Source organism: Plecotus auritus (assembly GCF_963455305.1).
Source record: "Plecotus auritus genome assembly, chromosome: 2".
Lineage (NCBI taxonomy): Eukaryota > Metazoa > Chordata > Mammalia > Chiroptera > Vespertilionidae > Plecotus > Plecotus auritus.
This window is the reverse complement of record NC_137771.1, coordinates 29,590,368-29,607,215: the sequence shown is the minus strand read 5'-3', so window position 1 is coordinate 29,607,215 and position 16,848 is coordinate 29,590,368. Positions and strand designations below refer to the sequence as shown.

General features: G+C 56.7%; 1 protein-coding gene across 11 annotated transcripts in view; it reads left to right on the top strand.

The window, feature by feature from the left end:
* The window catches only part of PTPRF (protein tyrosine phosphatase receptor type F), an 82,994-nt gene that overhangs the window by 30,631 nt on the left and 35,515 nt on the right, over positions 1-16,848 (top strand). For 6 of the 11 annotated variants that reach the window (XM_080654532.1, XM_080654530.1, XM_080654526.1 and 3 more), the window contains exons 6-8: positions 2,415-2,603; positions 8,562-8,579; positions 11,246-11,356. In XM_080654532.1, coding sequence (XP_080510658.1) covers positions 2,415-2,603; positions 8,562-8,579; positions 11,246-11,356 — 318 coding nt within the window. The remainder of the gene's footprint in view (positions 1-2,414; positions 2,604-8,561; positions 8,580-11,245; positions 11,357-16,848) is intronic. The other 5 variants (XM_080654524.1, XM_080654523.1, XM_080654529.1 and 2 more) reach the window with 1 other exon arrangement.

Genomic DNA, 16,848 nt, shown 5'->3' with positions numbered 1-16,848 from the left:
CACACATGGACACGGGCACGCGCAGCCCTTCCACAGCAGCGCCTGCCGCCGTTGCTATGGTTACCGGTTGGCCTGGAAGGGGGAGGGGAAGGGGCTCGGCAGGACAGGTTTTGAAGACTCAGACTCGTCAGAGGGTACATTTGGATGCGTTGGAACCTGGGTCACTGGCCACTGCCCGGGTGTAGCCACGTGTGGGCACTGTGGGGTTCGTTTTGCAGTAAATAAAAACGCGGAGGTTTGTGTGCAAGGGGCTTGCAGTGGCGTGGCTGAGCCCTGGAAGATGGCAGAGGGCATGGTTTGGGAAGGGGCTGAGCCAACCTTGGAGAGGTGAGCCAGAATGATGGTGGGTTGCCCCCAGGGGTGCTCTCACCTCCGCTAGCCCTGCCCTGGCCCAGCCCTGCCAGGCACTTGGTCCCACCACCTAGTCTCATCCCGGCCCCATCTCCCATCAAACTGTGTGACCTTGGGCAGGTTTCTAGATCTCTCTAAGCCCCCATTTGTTTATATACCTCAGGGTTTTGGAGAAGATCAAATCATTTTGTAAAGCATTTTAACTCAGTGCCTATAAGGTAGTAAATGCTCCATTAGCACAACCTTTTCTCCCTCCTATCTGGGCCTCAGTTTTCCCATTTGTTGATGGGTTTGGAGTGATCGTGTGACATTTGCAGGAGGAATTTGCCCTGGTCTTTCTCCTGAGTGGTTCTCCTGCCTGCCCCTCACCACGGCCCCCAGTTCCTATGGGTGTCTGGGGGGAGGAGGGAAGATAAATGGGTCAGTCGGCGGTTGGGTCAGTTTACCACAGCATACTCAGTGCGTAGCTTGTCCAGGCACACAGTGGGCATCCGTAACCGGCTGCTGTCCTTGGCTACGTATGAATGTGCCAGAGGGGCCCAGGTGAGCATAGAAGGAAGAGAGAGCAATTGTCACTCCTAAGGGACCAGAACCCTCCTGCGAGACACACTTCTCTTTCCTGAGGTGCAGAACGGAAGCCTCTTTGGCACAAGGGAATGGCTTTGGGGTCCTGCTGTTTTATGGACAGCTCTATGCACATGCCAGTTTTAGGCTCTGGCAGCAGTGCCTGAGGGATGATGATCTGAGCCAAGAATGGAGCCATTGAGGGTGCGATAATTGAGGGAGGAAAATTAATTGTCCTTAATTTGGCGTAAATCCCAAAGACCTTCCCTGTATTAGGAATTCAGAGTAGATTCCTGGGACACGGGCTGCAGATGTTTGCACTTCTTCCCTTCTCCTTGATCAGTACCTTCCTGGTAGAGTTGGGGCCAGCTGACTCCTGGACCCTAACTCTGGCAGGCCCGGTCCCTGCTGTCCACCCTCACCTCTATTGCTCAGGAGGGCTTAGCAGGGAGGATTGAGGCCTGGGAGGAACTAGATTGGGGCCCTATTGGGCTAGGATGGCTCTGGCAGTCCTGTGTGCCCCCAGCTGCTGGGGAGAACAGGAAGGGTGGGAGGGGAACCCCAGGCCTCAGGCCCTGCCTGGGCCTAGCTGAGAGCAAGTTGTAGCAGAGCTAAAGGAAGCTGTTCCCCTGCCTGGTGCATCCCAAGACCTGCCTCGTTTCCATCCTCTCTTTTTTGCCAGTGTTTAACATGTTCCTTTTAAAAATCAGAGCTGAAAGTTAGGACTCTGGGATCATATTTACAGCCAAAGAGTTGCTTGGGTCACGCCTAGAACTTAGAGGGCTGCAGGTGGGGAAGCGGAGAGCTGGGGAGGTGAGGCCATGCTGGAAGTCCTGCTGCTCCCCACCCCCATACCCCATCTCCTGATGGACCACAGTCCCTTTGGGATACCCCTGGCAGCTGGGTCAGGGTCCAGGCTGTCATAGAGAATGGGTCAGAGTTGGGATCAAGGGTCAAGGGTGGCTCTTTGGTAGTGCAGAAGGTGTTTAGAGCCAGGGCCAGAACCAAGGCTGTGCCGTGTGGCTCTGCCGTGGGGTGGAGCTGAAGGCTGGATGCTGGCAATGGCGGGAGCAGACAAGGTGGGGGTGGGGTTGTGCTGGACAGCACAGGGAACCTCCGGGGTGAATGTGGCTGTGGATGCCACCAAGTCAGCTGTGAGCCCCATACATCCCCGCATCCAGGTAGCACTTTCTGCTGTGGCCAGGAGAGCATCAATCCTCTTTTCTCTCAAGGCCCAGACAGATAAGTGCTGACGTCTTCAGTCTGAGGCATTGCTTCTCAGACCTGGAAACCAACTTCCTGACAGGGCAGGGTGGGCCCTTCTGCAGTCCCCAGCCCTGTGAAGGGTAGGCCTGGACAGTGGGACTCAGGACTCTGCTTGGAAGTCAGGGGTTGGGGAGAGAAGAATCTTAAGGATTTCAGCCAACCTAGGAGTCAGGAGAAGCCACCCAGAGAGCGGGGTCCCGGCCCTAACACGCACATCTGCTCTTTGCCTGCAGAGGACCAGCTGCCCCCCGGCTTCCCCTCCATCGACATGGGGCCCCAGCTGAAGGTGGTGGAGAAAGCGCGCACGGCCACCATGTTGTGCGCAGCAGGCGGGAATCCAGACCCTGAGATCTCTTGGTTCAAGGACTTCCTCCCTGTGGATCCCACCACAAGCAATGGTCGCATCAAGCAGCTGCGTTCAGGTGAGTAGAGGGCTGCACAGACGTGAGGAAAGGTGTGGGGTCCGAACCCACACAGCCTTTTTGGGCCTGGGTGCTGGGAGCCACAGGAGACCTCAGCCTGGGGCTGACCCTCCAGGGCTGAGCAGAGGGCACCCAGTGGGTGGGCCGGATCTTGCTCCAAGCCCACCTGGCCCAGGGTGAGAGCTTGGCAGTGAGGGCTAGTCATCAGTGATTCTTTTACTGTTCATCCTAATTGTCAGACTCAGACTTCGGGCCAGTTCTGCTCCTCACAGGACAAGGGTCATGCTCAGCCTGGTGTTGGGCTCTGCATAGTTACTGTGGGTGTTCCTCCTCCAGCTTCCCTGCAGCCTGGCCTGAGAGGGGGCCTGGATTGTGCTTCTCTTTGCTTCTCCAGACGGCAGGGAAAGAGGCCAAAGATGCCTGATTCATCAGGCTTCAAAAGGCTGGACCTCAGAGCTTGGAGCCAGGGAGAGTTGCTGCCATCCCTCAGCCACCAGGGCCACCTGTCTCCTCTGGATGTCTCAGTAGAGCCAGCTTGGAGCCCTGGGAGCAAGGATACCATCTTGACCAGGCAGGAGGTGCCGCCCCATTGATCGATCTGCCTGCGAGGCTCCCGCCAAGATAATTGATGCCATTTTTGTGGCATGGAGCAGGCGGGAAAGGAGGTTCAGGTTCTACTTAGCTGCCTTCGGCATCTGCCGCCAGCATGGCTGGACCGGTAGGCCTTGGTCCAAAGTCCTCCTGGTAGCTGCGGGATGGGGGCTCGGGCAGGATGGCCAGTGCCGCCTGGCGCCCCTGCTTCCCCGCCCTGTGATGCCAGCACTGCGAAGGAGGACATGACTCTGCTCCTTCCAGACCTGCCGCTTCCGAGGCTCTCCTGCCACTCCCTGTGGTGCCCAGGGAGGAGGGAGAGCTGATGTGCCCGGCAGGGGCAGGATTCCGGCCCCAGCCACGGCCGCCTGAGACAGCCTATGAAGTGTTAGCTCATTTAATTTAATTAAAACTCAACAAGATGGAGGCAGCTGTAGAGCAGTTAATTAAAACAGCCATAATCAAGGCAGGAAACAGTCCGGCAGCGTTTGTAGTCGTTGCCCAGCGCTGCCCAGCGGCCGGTACAGTTCAGCTCCTCTGCGTTGCCCCACAGCCCCCGCCGGCAGGCTCCCCAAGCAGCCAGATGGCCCTCCCCGCAGGTCTGGCCTCCACCCCAGTGCCATTGCCTGTCCGTGGCAGCAGTTCTGGGAAGGCACGCTGTCTTGCGCGTGCGTTCATCAAGTATTTATGTAGTGCTTGCCGTGTGCCGGGCCCTGTGCCACCCATTCACTGCCCTGCGAGTTGGCTGCCGCCCAGTACTCCACCCAGTGCTGCCCAGGCCTCAGCCTCCTCGTCCTCTCAGCAGCAGTTCACACTCTCCCTCCTTCCCCACCACTCCCTCCCAGGCCTCCCTGGCTTTTCTCTTACTTCTCTGTCTGCCCTGCAGTCCCCTCTTCCTCTGCTTGTTCCTCAGCTGGGGAGCCTGGGAGCCCTTCCCTTGCCCCGTGGACAGAGCTGTTCCCTTGGCCTGCTCACCTTTTCCTGTAGCTTCTGGTACCATCTCCACTCCTGCAGCTCCCAGATCTGTCTCTCCAGCCCAGACATCTTCCCTGTGCTCTAGACCAAAAAATGTATCTGCCTCCTGGTGCACCCTGACCGTGATGAATGGTGACCTTCCCAGACAGCCGTACCCTCCTCTGTGCGTGGCAGCCTCCCAGCCTGAAACCCTGACTCCTCCTAATAAAGAACTACCAAGTCCTCTTGATTTGGCACCATCATGACTCTCAAGTTGGTGCCCTTTCCTCCTTTTGCTGCCTGCCTTGGCCATGTCCCAGGTCCCCAATTCTCCCTGCCTCCAGGCTCCCCCCTCGAATCCATCCTCCAGCAGCCGGCAGAGTGTCCTGCTCCTGTCCCTCTGCACTCTGACACCCTCGTTGCCTACATGAACAGGGCACACACCCTTCTCTGTCTCCCCCTGCTCACATCTCCTGCTTAATTTCATTGGGTCCTGGCTGCACCCCTTACCAGCTCTGTGACCTCAGTTACTCAACTTCTTTGCGTTTCAGTGTTTTCATTTTTAAAAATGGGTTTCAGGGAGCACTGAGTGAGACCGTGGCAGTCAGAGTTTTACCTTTCCGCCTTAGCTTATGGTGAGGGCCCTGGGAACAGGGCTTGAGCCACTTGCACTGACCTCCCTGACCCCATCTGGCCCTCTGCTCACATTCACCGGAATGTAACGCCCCACTCTTCTCTGCCTAAAACCTCCTTTAGGACTCATCCCACTTTGCATTTTTACCACCTGGCTCCAGCTCTGCTCACTTCGGCTGGGCTCTCCTTAGAGGGAGGGCCTGGGGCTGGCTCCCCTCTACGAAGTCTCCCCAGTGCCCCCACAAGCCTGGGATAGGCTACGGGACAGGTATCTCTGAGCCCTTGTTGATGAATTATTTCATGAACGTGACCTTTAACCTTGTCCCTACGGACTGATGTCTACTCCTTCTGCTTTCCAGGTCCAGGAAAGACCTCTTTGTTAGACCTTTCTGCCCCTGGCAGCTGTGACCTGAGGTTTGCAGGCCCAAAATCCAGCTGCTAGGATAGAATAAGATGGCACCTGAGGGGACTCAGCCATCTCACCTCTGGTAGAGGTAATGGACAGGACTCTCCATCTGCCTGACCCTGGCCCCTGGCCCCTGATCCCAGGAGCAGCTGCCCCTATCCTCTTGTCACTTCACAATGTGCTGGGGCTGTTCCATGCACATTGACAGAGACATCCCTTCTTAGAATGGAATCAGGCCCTGAGCACTCGGCTGTTTACAGGGACTTTCACGGTTTACGCATCACCGACGGTTTACAAAGCGCTTTCTTGCCTTTGGTTGCACTGGATTCTCCAGCAACCCTGAGAAGTGGGACAGGCTGTGATTATCATGCCCACTTCATGGCTGAGTTAAGAAGGTCACCTGGAGTCACATGTGGAAGAACAGGGCCAGGGAACTCCCTGTGTGAGGTCCCCCAGGAGCCTTCTAGTATCACATATGCAGAACCTGGGGCCTGGGGAATGGCTGGGCCCTGCTAGGGCTGCAGAGCGCCACAGTCCCATTGTGTCCAGACCTCAGGCCCCTCCTGACCAGTGCCCAGAACTCCTCAGGCATCTTTGGGCCAAGCCACAGCACATGTCACCAGGGTTTGGCCCTAGAGCAGTGCTGGGTAGGAGGGCAGCTGGTGGTGTATGTCCAGGTGTGAGCTCTGCTCCACAGGCGTGTTCCTCACTGAAGGGCTGTGACCTGCTACAACATGAATGTCTTGGAGAGTTTGAACTTGAGAGCCAGTGTGGGACCAAGAGGAATGGGACAGGCTCAGAGAGAGTGGAAATCGAGTCAGGAGCAGGCAGTGTCACTAGGGCAGTGAGTAGGGACTCACCTTCCACATGGGGCTCTGAGAGAAGCTGTTGGCCACTCGCTGTGCCTGGACAGAGCCCCAAAGGGCATCCCGGTGGCCTGAGTGTGTGAGCTGCCATCCCATCATGGTTTATGCACCGAGGACAACATAACATACATGTCTGCCTGCTCACTCAGAGAGCAGTCTCCTTCCACACTCCCCCAGCACCTGAGCCAAGATTGAGATGCCAGGGTATGGCTGCCAGAGGAAGCCCACAGACCCCAGATTGGAGTGGGCCTGAGCCCCCCACCCCCCGACTGCTGGCCAGCCCCAGCCTGTCCCCCCATTCTGCCCTGCCATCCATCCTCCAAGGAGAACATACTGTCGGCTCGTGGTCACAGTTTCCCTTTGGCCTGAGCACACTGGCAGCTCACGGGCAGTGCTGACTCCCAGGTTCCCTCTAGTCTCCCACAGCCACCTTGAGACATGGAAAAGGCAAATTCTTATTTCAGTTTAATGAAAAAATGGCTGTTCTGAGATGTCCAGAGACTGATCACACTGCAGGTTAGGTTTTAATTTCTTTTTTAATTTTTGAAATTGATTTTAGAGAAGGAAAGGGAGAAGGAGAACCATCAATGTGAGAGAGGAACATCGATCAATTTGCCTCCCTCACACACCCTGACTAAGGATCAAATCCGCAACGTGGGTATGTGCCCTGACCAGGAATCAAATCCACAACCCTTTGGTGTACAGGATGATGCTCCAACCATCTGAGCCACCTGGCCAGGATGCAAGTTGGGTTTTAGAAGAGCTGAGGCCAGGAGCTAGGGGTCCCAGACTGGACCGTTTACACGGCCACCCCTCCCAGGTCAGGCTGGACTGCAGGAGTAGGTCAGTGGTTGTCAGCTTTTTGATCTCAGGACCGCTGATTGCAAATATCAGAAGACCTCAAAGAGCTTTTGTTTGTGTGGGTTTTATCTATCAGTATTTGCCATATTAGATAATAAGACCGAGAAGATTTAAATATTTGTTAATTGACTTTTAAATAACTTAAACCCCCATTACATGTTAAGATAAATAATATAAATTTAATGAAAAATAATCATATTTTCTCAAACAAAACGTTTAGCGAGAAGAGAGCAGCATTGTTGTACACTCTCACAGATCTTCTTTAATTTTGGGCTTGCTAGAGGACGGCTGGATTCTCACGTCTGCTTCTGCGTTCGGTCGGTTGCGATATCGCACATCGTGGAGCCTCTGGAAAACTCCACCGCGTGTTTATGAGAGAACAAGAGTGAAAAAGGCAAATAACTTCTCAGTATTATGAAAATCATTTTAACCTGTGGACCCTCTGACGGGGTTTGGGGGACAGTGAAGGTCCGTGGACCAAGTTTGGAGGGTCATTGTGATGATGGCTCTTTCTAGACAATCTCTGCACCCCTCACACACACACTCCAGGCCCCAAAAGCTGCATTTGCCTTCTCTCTAGCCTCTGTGTTTGCAGGAGGGCCATGAGCCAGACAGACTGGGTCCATTCCTGCCACTTCACTCAAAAGCTATGTGACCTTGAGCTTTGGGCAGGTCACTTGGTTTACTCATTCCTCTGTGGAGATGGGTAATCCCCCTGGGCGGGTGATGGATGATAACTCCTCCTGGGTGTGTGTCATTGGGTCCATGGGATAGTGATCAGTTTTGTCTCTTGGCACACTTCCCTCCCCCAGAGGTGGACAGAGAGGAGTAGGGGAGGCAGTTTTGGGCCTGGGCCCACCCCCGGACTCCTTGCTTCTCTGGATGGGGGAGAAGGGGCCTGAGCACAGCCTCAGAGGAGGCCCCCCGTGGGGAAGAGAGCCTGCTCAGACCTCACACTAGCCCGGCATTGGGCATTTGGAGGGTGAGCACTTGGCCCCCTCAGCTACTGCTCTGAACAGACACAGGGTAGGCACTGGCCTCTGGTGCTCACCAGTCAGGTTGGGGAGAGCTCAGTGGTCACTTGGGCTTCACAGGGTCTGCCACTAGGTTGTAAGCTCAGCCTGGACTAGCGGCAGGGTGAGCTGGTGTGTTTGTTCAGGGAGACCTGGTGATCACTTACGGTGAGCCCTCCTTTTTGCCCTTTGTCTGCTTAAATGCCCGGGTTTGTTTTGGTAAGTGCTTTGTTTAGAAATCCACCCCACCTGTGGATTTGGGTGGCCCTGCGGGGTGGAGGTGCTACCTCTTTTCTTCACCTCCCCACTCCGTTGGCCTCAGCCAGTGGGGTCTGCAGGAACCCCGACTCACCATCCTGATGCCCATCACCCCCAGCCCTGCCAACCCCCACCCCCACCCCCTCCCCCACGCCTCAGAGTAGTGCCAGTGACCCGGGGGCACAGCTTCACCCACACTCAGCTCTGGTGCTTGCGCACACATTACCTGCGTCAGCCTGACTCAGGCCTCAATTTCTCCGTGTATATAAGGCCCTTTCTCGCGTTTTATTTTATCTGATTTGGCTTTTTGTGGCTTTCCTTCCTTTTGTACTAATGCTTCTCTCTGATCTTATTTGCATTCAAATTACCTCGCCAGGTGGTTCACCAATTAGAGGTAAGAATGCTGTCCGTGCATCTCGCCACGCCACGCCACGCCTCGCCACTGCGTCACCACCACTCCATCCCGTCCAGTCCGTCACCTCCCCCATCCCCATCCTGACCTCTCCAGCCTCATCTCCAGCTCTGGCCCCTCAACACCACCGGCCACCACACACATCCACACTCGGTCATTCCCTCCTGTGGACTCATCCATTGCAAGTCTGGATTGTGAAGACAGCTGAGCCCCACCTTGGGGACGGCAAGCCCTACGGCCCTGCCTCCCAGGCCAGCCCCACAGAAGGGCTCCTGCAGTGAAGCCAAGCCCTGGTCCTCAAGGCTTGCCCAGAGGGAGAGTTTTCCTATGAGGTGGGAGAGCATGATGAGGCCTTTCCTTTCCTCCCAAGAACCTCCTTTGTCTTGGATCCCTCAGTTATTAACTCCCTTTAACATCCTGGCCCCATGGTAAAACGAGGGCCATCCTGTAAGTACCTCAGCCCAGCAAACACTAGGAGGAGCAGGTAGTGAAGACTTTAGTGAAGGTGGAGGGATGACAGCTGAGAAATACAGGTCCTGTGTGACTAGACCCCCTGACCTATTAACCCCTGGCTGCTCTCCTGCAGAAGCCCTGCAGCCCAAGGGTTCAAAGCCCAGACTCTGGACTAAAAGATTCGGGTTCAAGTGTGACTCACCACCTATGTTACCTTCAGAAAATGGGTTCCTCTCAGAAGTCTGTGTCCTCTTTAAATTGGGGCCAAGGCCCCACCTCATGGGACTGTGAGGATTGGAGGAGAGGATAAGGGTTTGGGCAGCGTCTGGCGCAGAGCGGACACCCTGCAAAGTGGTTGCTTCTATACTGTATTTACTTGCATCCTTTTCTTCCCACCTCACAAGTGTCCTCGGGCACATCTAGGCCCTCGGAGTTCAGGGCCAGGGTGGTCTCAGGACAGAAGCTGGGGCTGGGAAGAGCAGCTGCCACCCTGTGGAGGTTGGTTCCAGATTTGGGGGTTTCTGTGTACAAATAGGCTCAGGGTCTGTGTTGGGTCCCCTGACCAGTCCTGGTTCTCAGTGCAGGGGAGCCTCCTCTCCCAGCAGGGCTCTCACCCAGACACTGCTTCCTCTTCCTGTCTGGCACCCCTCCCACCCCAGCTGAGCTGAACTTAGTGCAGCCCCCCAGCCAACCCCACCTGTTTGAATGAACGTTTTCTGTGACAGCGTCCATCCATCCCATGAACATGACCTATCGGGTGCCCATTGGGCTGCTCTCGCAGAAGTGTATTTGGCACGTACCCTGGGCCCTCACGCTCCCTGATGCCCACTGAAGCCAGGACCACAGGGCAGGCCAGCCCTTTGCCTGCCTCAGGACTGAGCCTGGGAAGCCCCTTCTCCGTCTCCAGCTCCCAAGCCCCTGGGTGTTCAGCTCCTGCTGCCCTGGGTCTGGATGGTGGGAGAGGGATGTCGGGCAGTAAAGGGGCTGCAGCTTGGACCGTGGTGGTCCTCCCCTGGGGCCTGGGCCATGAGAGTGTGGCTTGGACCTCTTCCTGTGGCTCCTGTCCAGACCAGTCAGTTGGGGTCCAAAGTTCTGTCTGTGTCCTCTGTGGGTATGACTGTCAGCCGGCCTGGGCCCTGGGAGGGGCGGGCTGTTAGGGTCACTCTGGCTGTTCTGTGCAGGCGGTGGTTTTCTGTCAGGCTGTGTCCTGTGGGGTTGGTTATTCACTGTCCATTGGACTGTCCTCTGTGGGTGTGATTGTCTGTCGGCTTGTTCCAGGGAAGCGGTGTTACCTGTGCCTCAGGAGTTACTGTTACACAGTCTGCCCAGTGTGCTCTCACAGGCAGTTTTTTCAAGTGTTTATTGCCAGGACTGGGGGAGTGGCCAAATCATGTTTCACTCTCCCACCACCACCCTCGCATTGGGCTCCCCCTCCTGGACCTACCAGGATGGGCCCCAAGCCCAAGTTTCCTCTACCCTCTGTGAGAGTCCTTTTCAACTGCCCCCCCCCGCCCCCCGCCCATCCTGGCTCCTGTCTGTCCGTCTGCGGCCAGAGCAGCCCCTCAGGGCGCCGGCCGGGGTGGGAGCTACAGCCTCCATTAGCCTCCTGAATTATGCAGGAGCCGTGGTGGGTCGAAGCACTTTAGTGGGACCAGGCTGAGGAGAGGAGCCGGAATGGGTGGGGCCAGTGGGAGGGGAGGATGGGTGCTGTGAGCAGAGGCAGCTGGAACCAGGCCCCCAGGGCAAGCCCCTTCCTTCCTGTGGGATTCTGGTGGGTGGCAGGTTCCCAGGCTCTTGCCCGGTGAGGGCATTGCACGTTTGCACATCCTAGGCCAGCAGGTCTGCAGGCTGTTCCCTCCCACGCCTGGCTCTGCGTGGCCTGGCACAGCCGGGAGCATTAATGGGAATGCTCCCTGGCAGACAGGCTTCAGTATTGGCCGGAGGGTAGTGGACAGTCAGTGGCTGGCAGTAGAGCCCCTGGCAGAGCTGATGGGTGGGGCAGCATTGTGCTTCAGACTACAACCCTTGGTTCCAGCCAGGAGACCACTGGGCTAGTCAGGGAGAGCTTCCTGGAAGCAGCACTGATTTTGGGGTGTGGCCCCGATGTCTGCAACATCTGATCAGTACAAGCCACAAATGCTGTCAAGACTCCGCCCCATGTTCCAGGCCTGAACTTTGTCTTTATGCCCCCACAGGTGCCTTGCAGATTGAGAGCAGCGAGGAGTCAGACCAAGGCAAGTACGAGTGTGTGGCGACCAACTCTGCAGGCACACGCTACTCGGCCCCCGCCAACCTATATGTGCGAGGTAAGGACTCGGGCATTGCAGTGCTGGCCCTGTCTCCAAGGAGCTGAGCTGCCCCTCCTGGCTGTGGACACATGGGGGCTGCCATGAGTCCAGTCTCCTCCTTCCCGCCTCTTTCTGCAGCTGTCATAGCAGCAGCAGCAGCTCCAACTGAGCAAGCTCATAATGTCCACCACTGCTCTGCCTTTCTTCCCTGCAGGCCCACTGGGAAGCAGCCACTCTTGGGAGCATTTGTATCTCTTATAGGTCCTGCCACATGGGCCCAGAGCCCCCCAAGCAGACATGTCTTTGTGTGTGTGTGTGTGTGTGTGTGTGTGTGCAGGCACACACACTTGTGTGTAAACGTGCACACCTGCCTAGTCTTCCTAGAGCAGCCGTGGGCAAACTACGGCCCGCGGGCCGGATCCGGCTGTTCTATCCGGTTCTCTTGCTCTCCTCTCCGCTCCTTTACTTTGAATTTATATTAGTTCACACAAACACTCCATCCATGCTTTTGTTCCAGCCCTCCGGTCCAGTTTAAGAACCCATTGTGGCCCTCGAGTCAAAAAGTTTGCCCACCCCTGTCCTAGAGTCTGCCCTTCGCCCTTTTCCCCATGCAGGGTGGGCTCCAGGCCAGGTGTGCCTACCCTCTGGCCAGGTCTGCCTGGGGCCTTCCTGGAGGGGAAGCCAGCTGTACTCTGGTACCAACCAGGACCCTTTTGTAGGGGGTCAGGCTGAGGCAGCCCTGTAGGTGATCACCTACCGTGTTCCAGGTATTCCTTGCTGGGACTGAGTGGCTCGTGCGTTTTCACAAGACCAGATACCCAGCAGAGAGGGCCTGGGGACTGTTTTGGAGTGTCCAGTCTCTGCTGTGCTCACAGCCCTAGGGCAATTAAGCTGGCCACCTGCTGCTTCCTATGAACATGCTGAGTCTGGTGTGCATTTATGCCCAGGAGGGGCCCTGGGAATCCTCGTCCCTCCCACCATTCCCTCATTGAGCCCTCCTGCACAGATGGGCAGCAGTAAAAGTGAAACCAGCTCCCTCGGGGACTTGTAAAGGAAAGTGGATGGGGCTTCCTCACGGTGATGATTTCAGCACACTAAGTGCTCAGTGAACTTCACGAGGGCTGTCCGCCTATCCACCCAGGGCCAGGCACGGGGTGGGGCAATAGCAGTGGCCTGTCCCACTCTTTGGGACCACATGGTCAGACAGAGCAAAAACCACCTCCCTGCATCAGGACTGAGCCTGGGAAGCCCCTTCTAATGGAAGGGGCTGCTCCATGTCAGGGCACAGGTTACTGACAGGTTACAGCCTGCCAGCCCATTTGGTGATGGGCATGTTATGCTTCATTGGAGTTGGCATGGGACAGGAGGTCCGCACTGGCCCCCTTGTCAGGTGTGCTGCTCTTTGAGGCTCACCTGAGCTATCCCAGGACCTGCCTAAAAGGAACGGCATCCGAGCAGGGAGACCTGGAGCACCAAAGCCACCAAAAGGCCAAGAGGAGTGTTGTAAATTGCACAGCCTTCCCCCTACACTGCTCCAGACAGAACTTCTGACAGGCGTGCAGGGGCCTGACAAGTCCCCTCTGCGAGACGAGCAGCTGGAAAGAGCCTTCCTTGTCAAAGACCTGTCTCTTCCGCCTGGACCTTTCCACATGCCCGGTGGTCCTGACCAAACATTTCTTGGGGCAGAGCTGCCAGAGGCTGTACAAAGGCAGGAGGGGGCCCAGACCCACGGTGGATGGACCCTGCATTGTCATCGGGGGTGGGGAGGGGGCAGCTTTCTCTGAAGCCACCATCACACTGGCCTCGGCCCTGAGAATGGGCAGTGGGTCTCTTTGGAGATGACCTGAGCTTGACTGCCACAGCCAGCAGCTTGAGCACTGACTGCGGAGCTCTGATCCTCAGCCCCTTGGAGCCTCCCTGTCTGCAGGGCCCCCCCTGTCCATACATGGTGGACTCAGGCAGGACCCTGACTGACTCTTGCCATGGCCCATCCCTACCCCTAGCCCCACCAGGTCTTTTGGAATTGCCTTCTTGGCCCATTGCCTCAAGCCTTTGGGCAGGGCATGTGGGGTCCTTTAGTTCTAGCCTCATTTGGCATGGGATCCTTAAAACAGGCTGTTTCAACCTGGCTCTGGTTGTCTCTGCCTCTCTCAGTCACACACACATTCCTGTGGGCTCTGGTATCTCAGGGCCAGTCCTAAGTCTCTGTCCCCGGACCCCACCTGAACCTGTTTTGCTGGGAGCGGCCTGCTCTACAGCCCCAGGACAGGCCCTCCCTTCCAGATTGTAGACACCTGGACAGCCCTGCTCCTCGGGTCCTTCCTCTGGTCTCTCTCCCACCCTGATCTCAGTCCTGGCACAGCCCCGCTTTCCTCCCCAGCTCCTCTAGGGCAGCTCCCATTGTGCTAGCCACCAGCTCTGTGTCCTGAACCCCAGTGCTGGCCTGCCTGCTAGTCTGCATCCACTCGCCCCCACCTCCCAGCAGAGGCACTGCCAGTTACCTGCAGGCCTGGGGCACCAGCTCTCAGTAGCTAAGCCTCAGCATCCAGATCAGTGTGACTCTAGCCCAGGGTTTCTCAGCTTGGGCACAATTGACGTTTCGGGCTGGATAACTCTCAGTTGTATGGGGCTGTCCTGTGCATTGCAGTCAGGTGTTTAGCAGCATCTCAGGCCCACTAGATGCCAGTAATACCCCCTCGTCATGACACTTCAGAATGTCTCCAGACCTAGCCCAGTGTTGCCTGGGGGAATCCCTGCAGGTGAGAACTGCGCTGCATGGACGGCCTCCCATGGGCAGTCATCTCCATCCATCTTGTCCACTAAGGTCGAGGTCATGTGTCCTCCTCCGATTTGGCTTCAGTGTCTACCTCACATCCTGCCTCTTATCCCCCAGACTCTCTGGGCTTCCACTGCCTCTCTGAGGCCCTGCGGTTGCCGCATTTAATGGGACAGCGAGTGTAAAGTTCCCGGCGTGTCGCCAGGCATGCAGGAAATGCTTGGCAGTCAGTAGCCACTGCTGCTGTCAGGATAGCACTGGTGGGGGAAGGATGCATCATCCAGTTACTCTGACTTTGCTCATAGTTGCCCGCAGCTCCACCCACGGTCTCGCGGGCCCAGGCATGCCTTGTGGGCCAGCCTCTCTCCCTCACCATCTGACTTCCCCCAGAGTGACTCACTCTCTCCTTCCATCCACAGCATTTCTCTCCTCCAGCTCTCAGGACGTACAGCTGCCAGGAGCCAGGGCAAGGCCACACCCTCTGCAGAGCCTGCCCTACCTGCCCTTGACTTTCCCCTTCTCTGCAGGGAGCTGGCCACTAGGTCACAACTGTCTCTAAACAGGGCGACGTCTTCACAGCCTTTCTCCCCACAGGTGCCCAGACCAGCTCCTCACATTAGTGCCGTGCAGCGTGGGGCTTCCTCAGGGTGGCGGGATTCTGGTGGCTCGTGTGCTTCATGGGTTTGTGGGGTGGGTGGGCCCTGACTCCAGAGCCCAGCTCTCTGGGTCTGTCCAAGCCATGGGGTGTGCGTGAAGCATGGGCCTGCCTGTGCCCCACTTCCACACCTCCCGGTCCCGCCCTTGGCGTCCCAGCCCCTGCCAGGGGACTCAGCCCTGTCCACTGTGTCCTCCATGAGTCCTGAGTCTTTTGTGAGCGGCGTGGTCCGCGCGCACCTGTGTGCACGTGCGTGTGCGTGGGGCACAAGAGTCTTGTCTCGTTTCCGTGCTGTGTGGGCAGATGAAGGTTGGCCTGTTTTTACTCTCTCTGTGTTTCTCCTTGTCTTTTTTTTATTCCCTCCTCATCCTCATCGCACTCTGCCATCAACCCAAACTCTCATCTCTCAGATCAGCGAGAAGGTTGGTCCTTTTCACTTCTTATCCATCTACAGTTCTCCCGTCGATGGGATGCTCCCGTCTGTAGGGACCAGCGGGCACGGCCAGCTCCCTTGGGCTCGCTCCGGCCTGGCCTGCCCGCTAGTCGGGCTCTGCTGTCTGTTGTTTGGGCTGACAGGCGGGCAGGACCGGCGTGGGTGGGCAGGTCCCCCTGCCCCGCATGTTCCTGCTGCTTGGGTCCCTGATACACCTTGTGTCTGCATGTTCCCTTAGTTGGGCTACCCTGCAGGGTTGGGCGAGTCTGGTACATGGCACGAAGCTGCCCTTCACCTTTGTGCCCGGGCTAGGCCAGCTGTCTGTTCCAGGTGAAATTCAGGTGTGGTTGTGGGAGTTAGGAGCTGAGGTGCTTTATGTGTACCTGTGGGCCTTCCAGTCACTTAATTCCACGTTTGCCTCAATGTTGTGTTATTGAGCTCAGCTGAAACCACTGGGAAGACAAAGGGAAAAGGCTCATCTGGAAGGAGCTCACCCCCTCAAGGTCATGCAGCCCAGGACAGAAGTCCTGCAGCCCTGGTGTGCCTACTGAGCCTAGTGTCCGTGGCCTAGGATGGTAGGTGGTATCATGGCTCACCGAGGATGTCTCCTACCCTCTTGCCTCTTTCCTCTCTGGCCAGATCCAAACGAAAAGCTTCCCACCTGCCCCAGGCCCCTCTCTCTGCCCAAGTCTGCCAGACAGCTCCCATTTCCTCAGCCCCATGCTGGGTCACACCTTGAACAATCAACTGCAGCTGTGAGGCCCACTTGGGAGCCCTGAAGAGGCCCTGTCCCAGCCACAGGTTGGAAAGGGCTTCCTGGAGACTCCGTTCCAGCCCTTCCCAGAGCAGACTCACATGGGCTGTTCTCTGCCCACCCGCAGGGGCTAGCGGTTCTTTCTGTGTCCCGTGGTCTGAGTGGTAGAGGAGGCCCAAGGAGCTGAGCTGGGCCACCTGGTCCCCTCTGAATCATCTCTGTGGCTTGAGTTTCCTCCATGAGGGAGAGGGAGCCCGTTGAGAGGAGGGCTGCAGCCTCAGCTCAGATATCAGCCCTGAGCATCCATCCATATGCACTCCTGAGCTCTGGGGCATTTGGGTTACAGCATTTCGCTGACCGGGCGATCTGCCCGTGCAGTCAGAAAACAGCCATCAGCAGACAGCGCAGCCTGCAGCTGCCTCCCTATATGCCCTTTTCCCCCACCCTCCTGGTCCCTTGTCCCTTCTCCTCCCCCTCAGTGGTCCCCCCAAAAATAAGCACGGACACAAATATTTAACAGGAAGGCAGAAATGAGTTTCTAAATATTCCGGGGGGATTTGCTGGGCTGGTAATTTGTTTGGCACTGATAATTACATCTTACATTTTTCCAGCTTTACTTAAAACTGTGCGCCGAGTGCGCCGGCATTTAATTACTGCTCTGCGGCAGCCACGAGGTTATTTATTAAAGAGTTATTTTATCTTGATACAGTGGATCCTGCCCCTTTATCCCCTCCTTAATGTTGTGTTATTTTCATCAGAGAAATTTCCTCGAGTGAATGCAGATTGCGGGGCAGCCTCCCCCTGCTATTAGGCTGTCACTCCACTGAATGCCGGTGTCTCCAGGCGCCGCCCCGCCCCATTATAGGGGTTGTCAGCGCAAATAATTAGACTT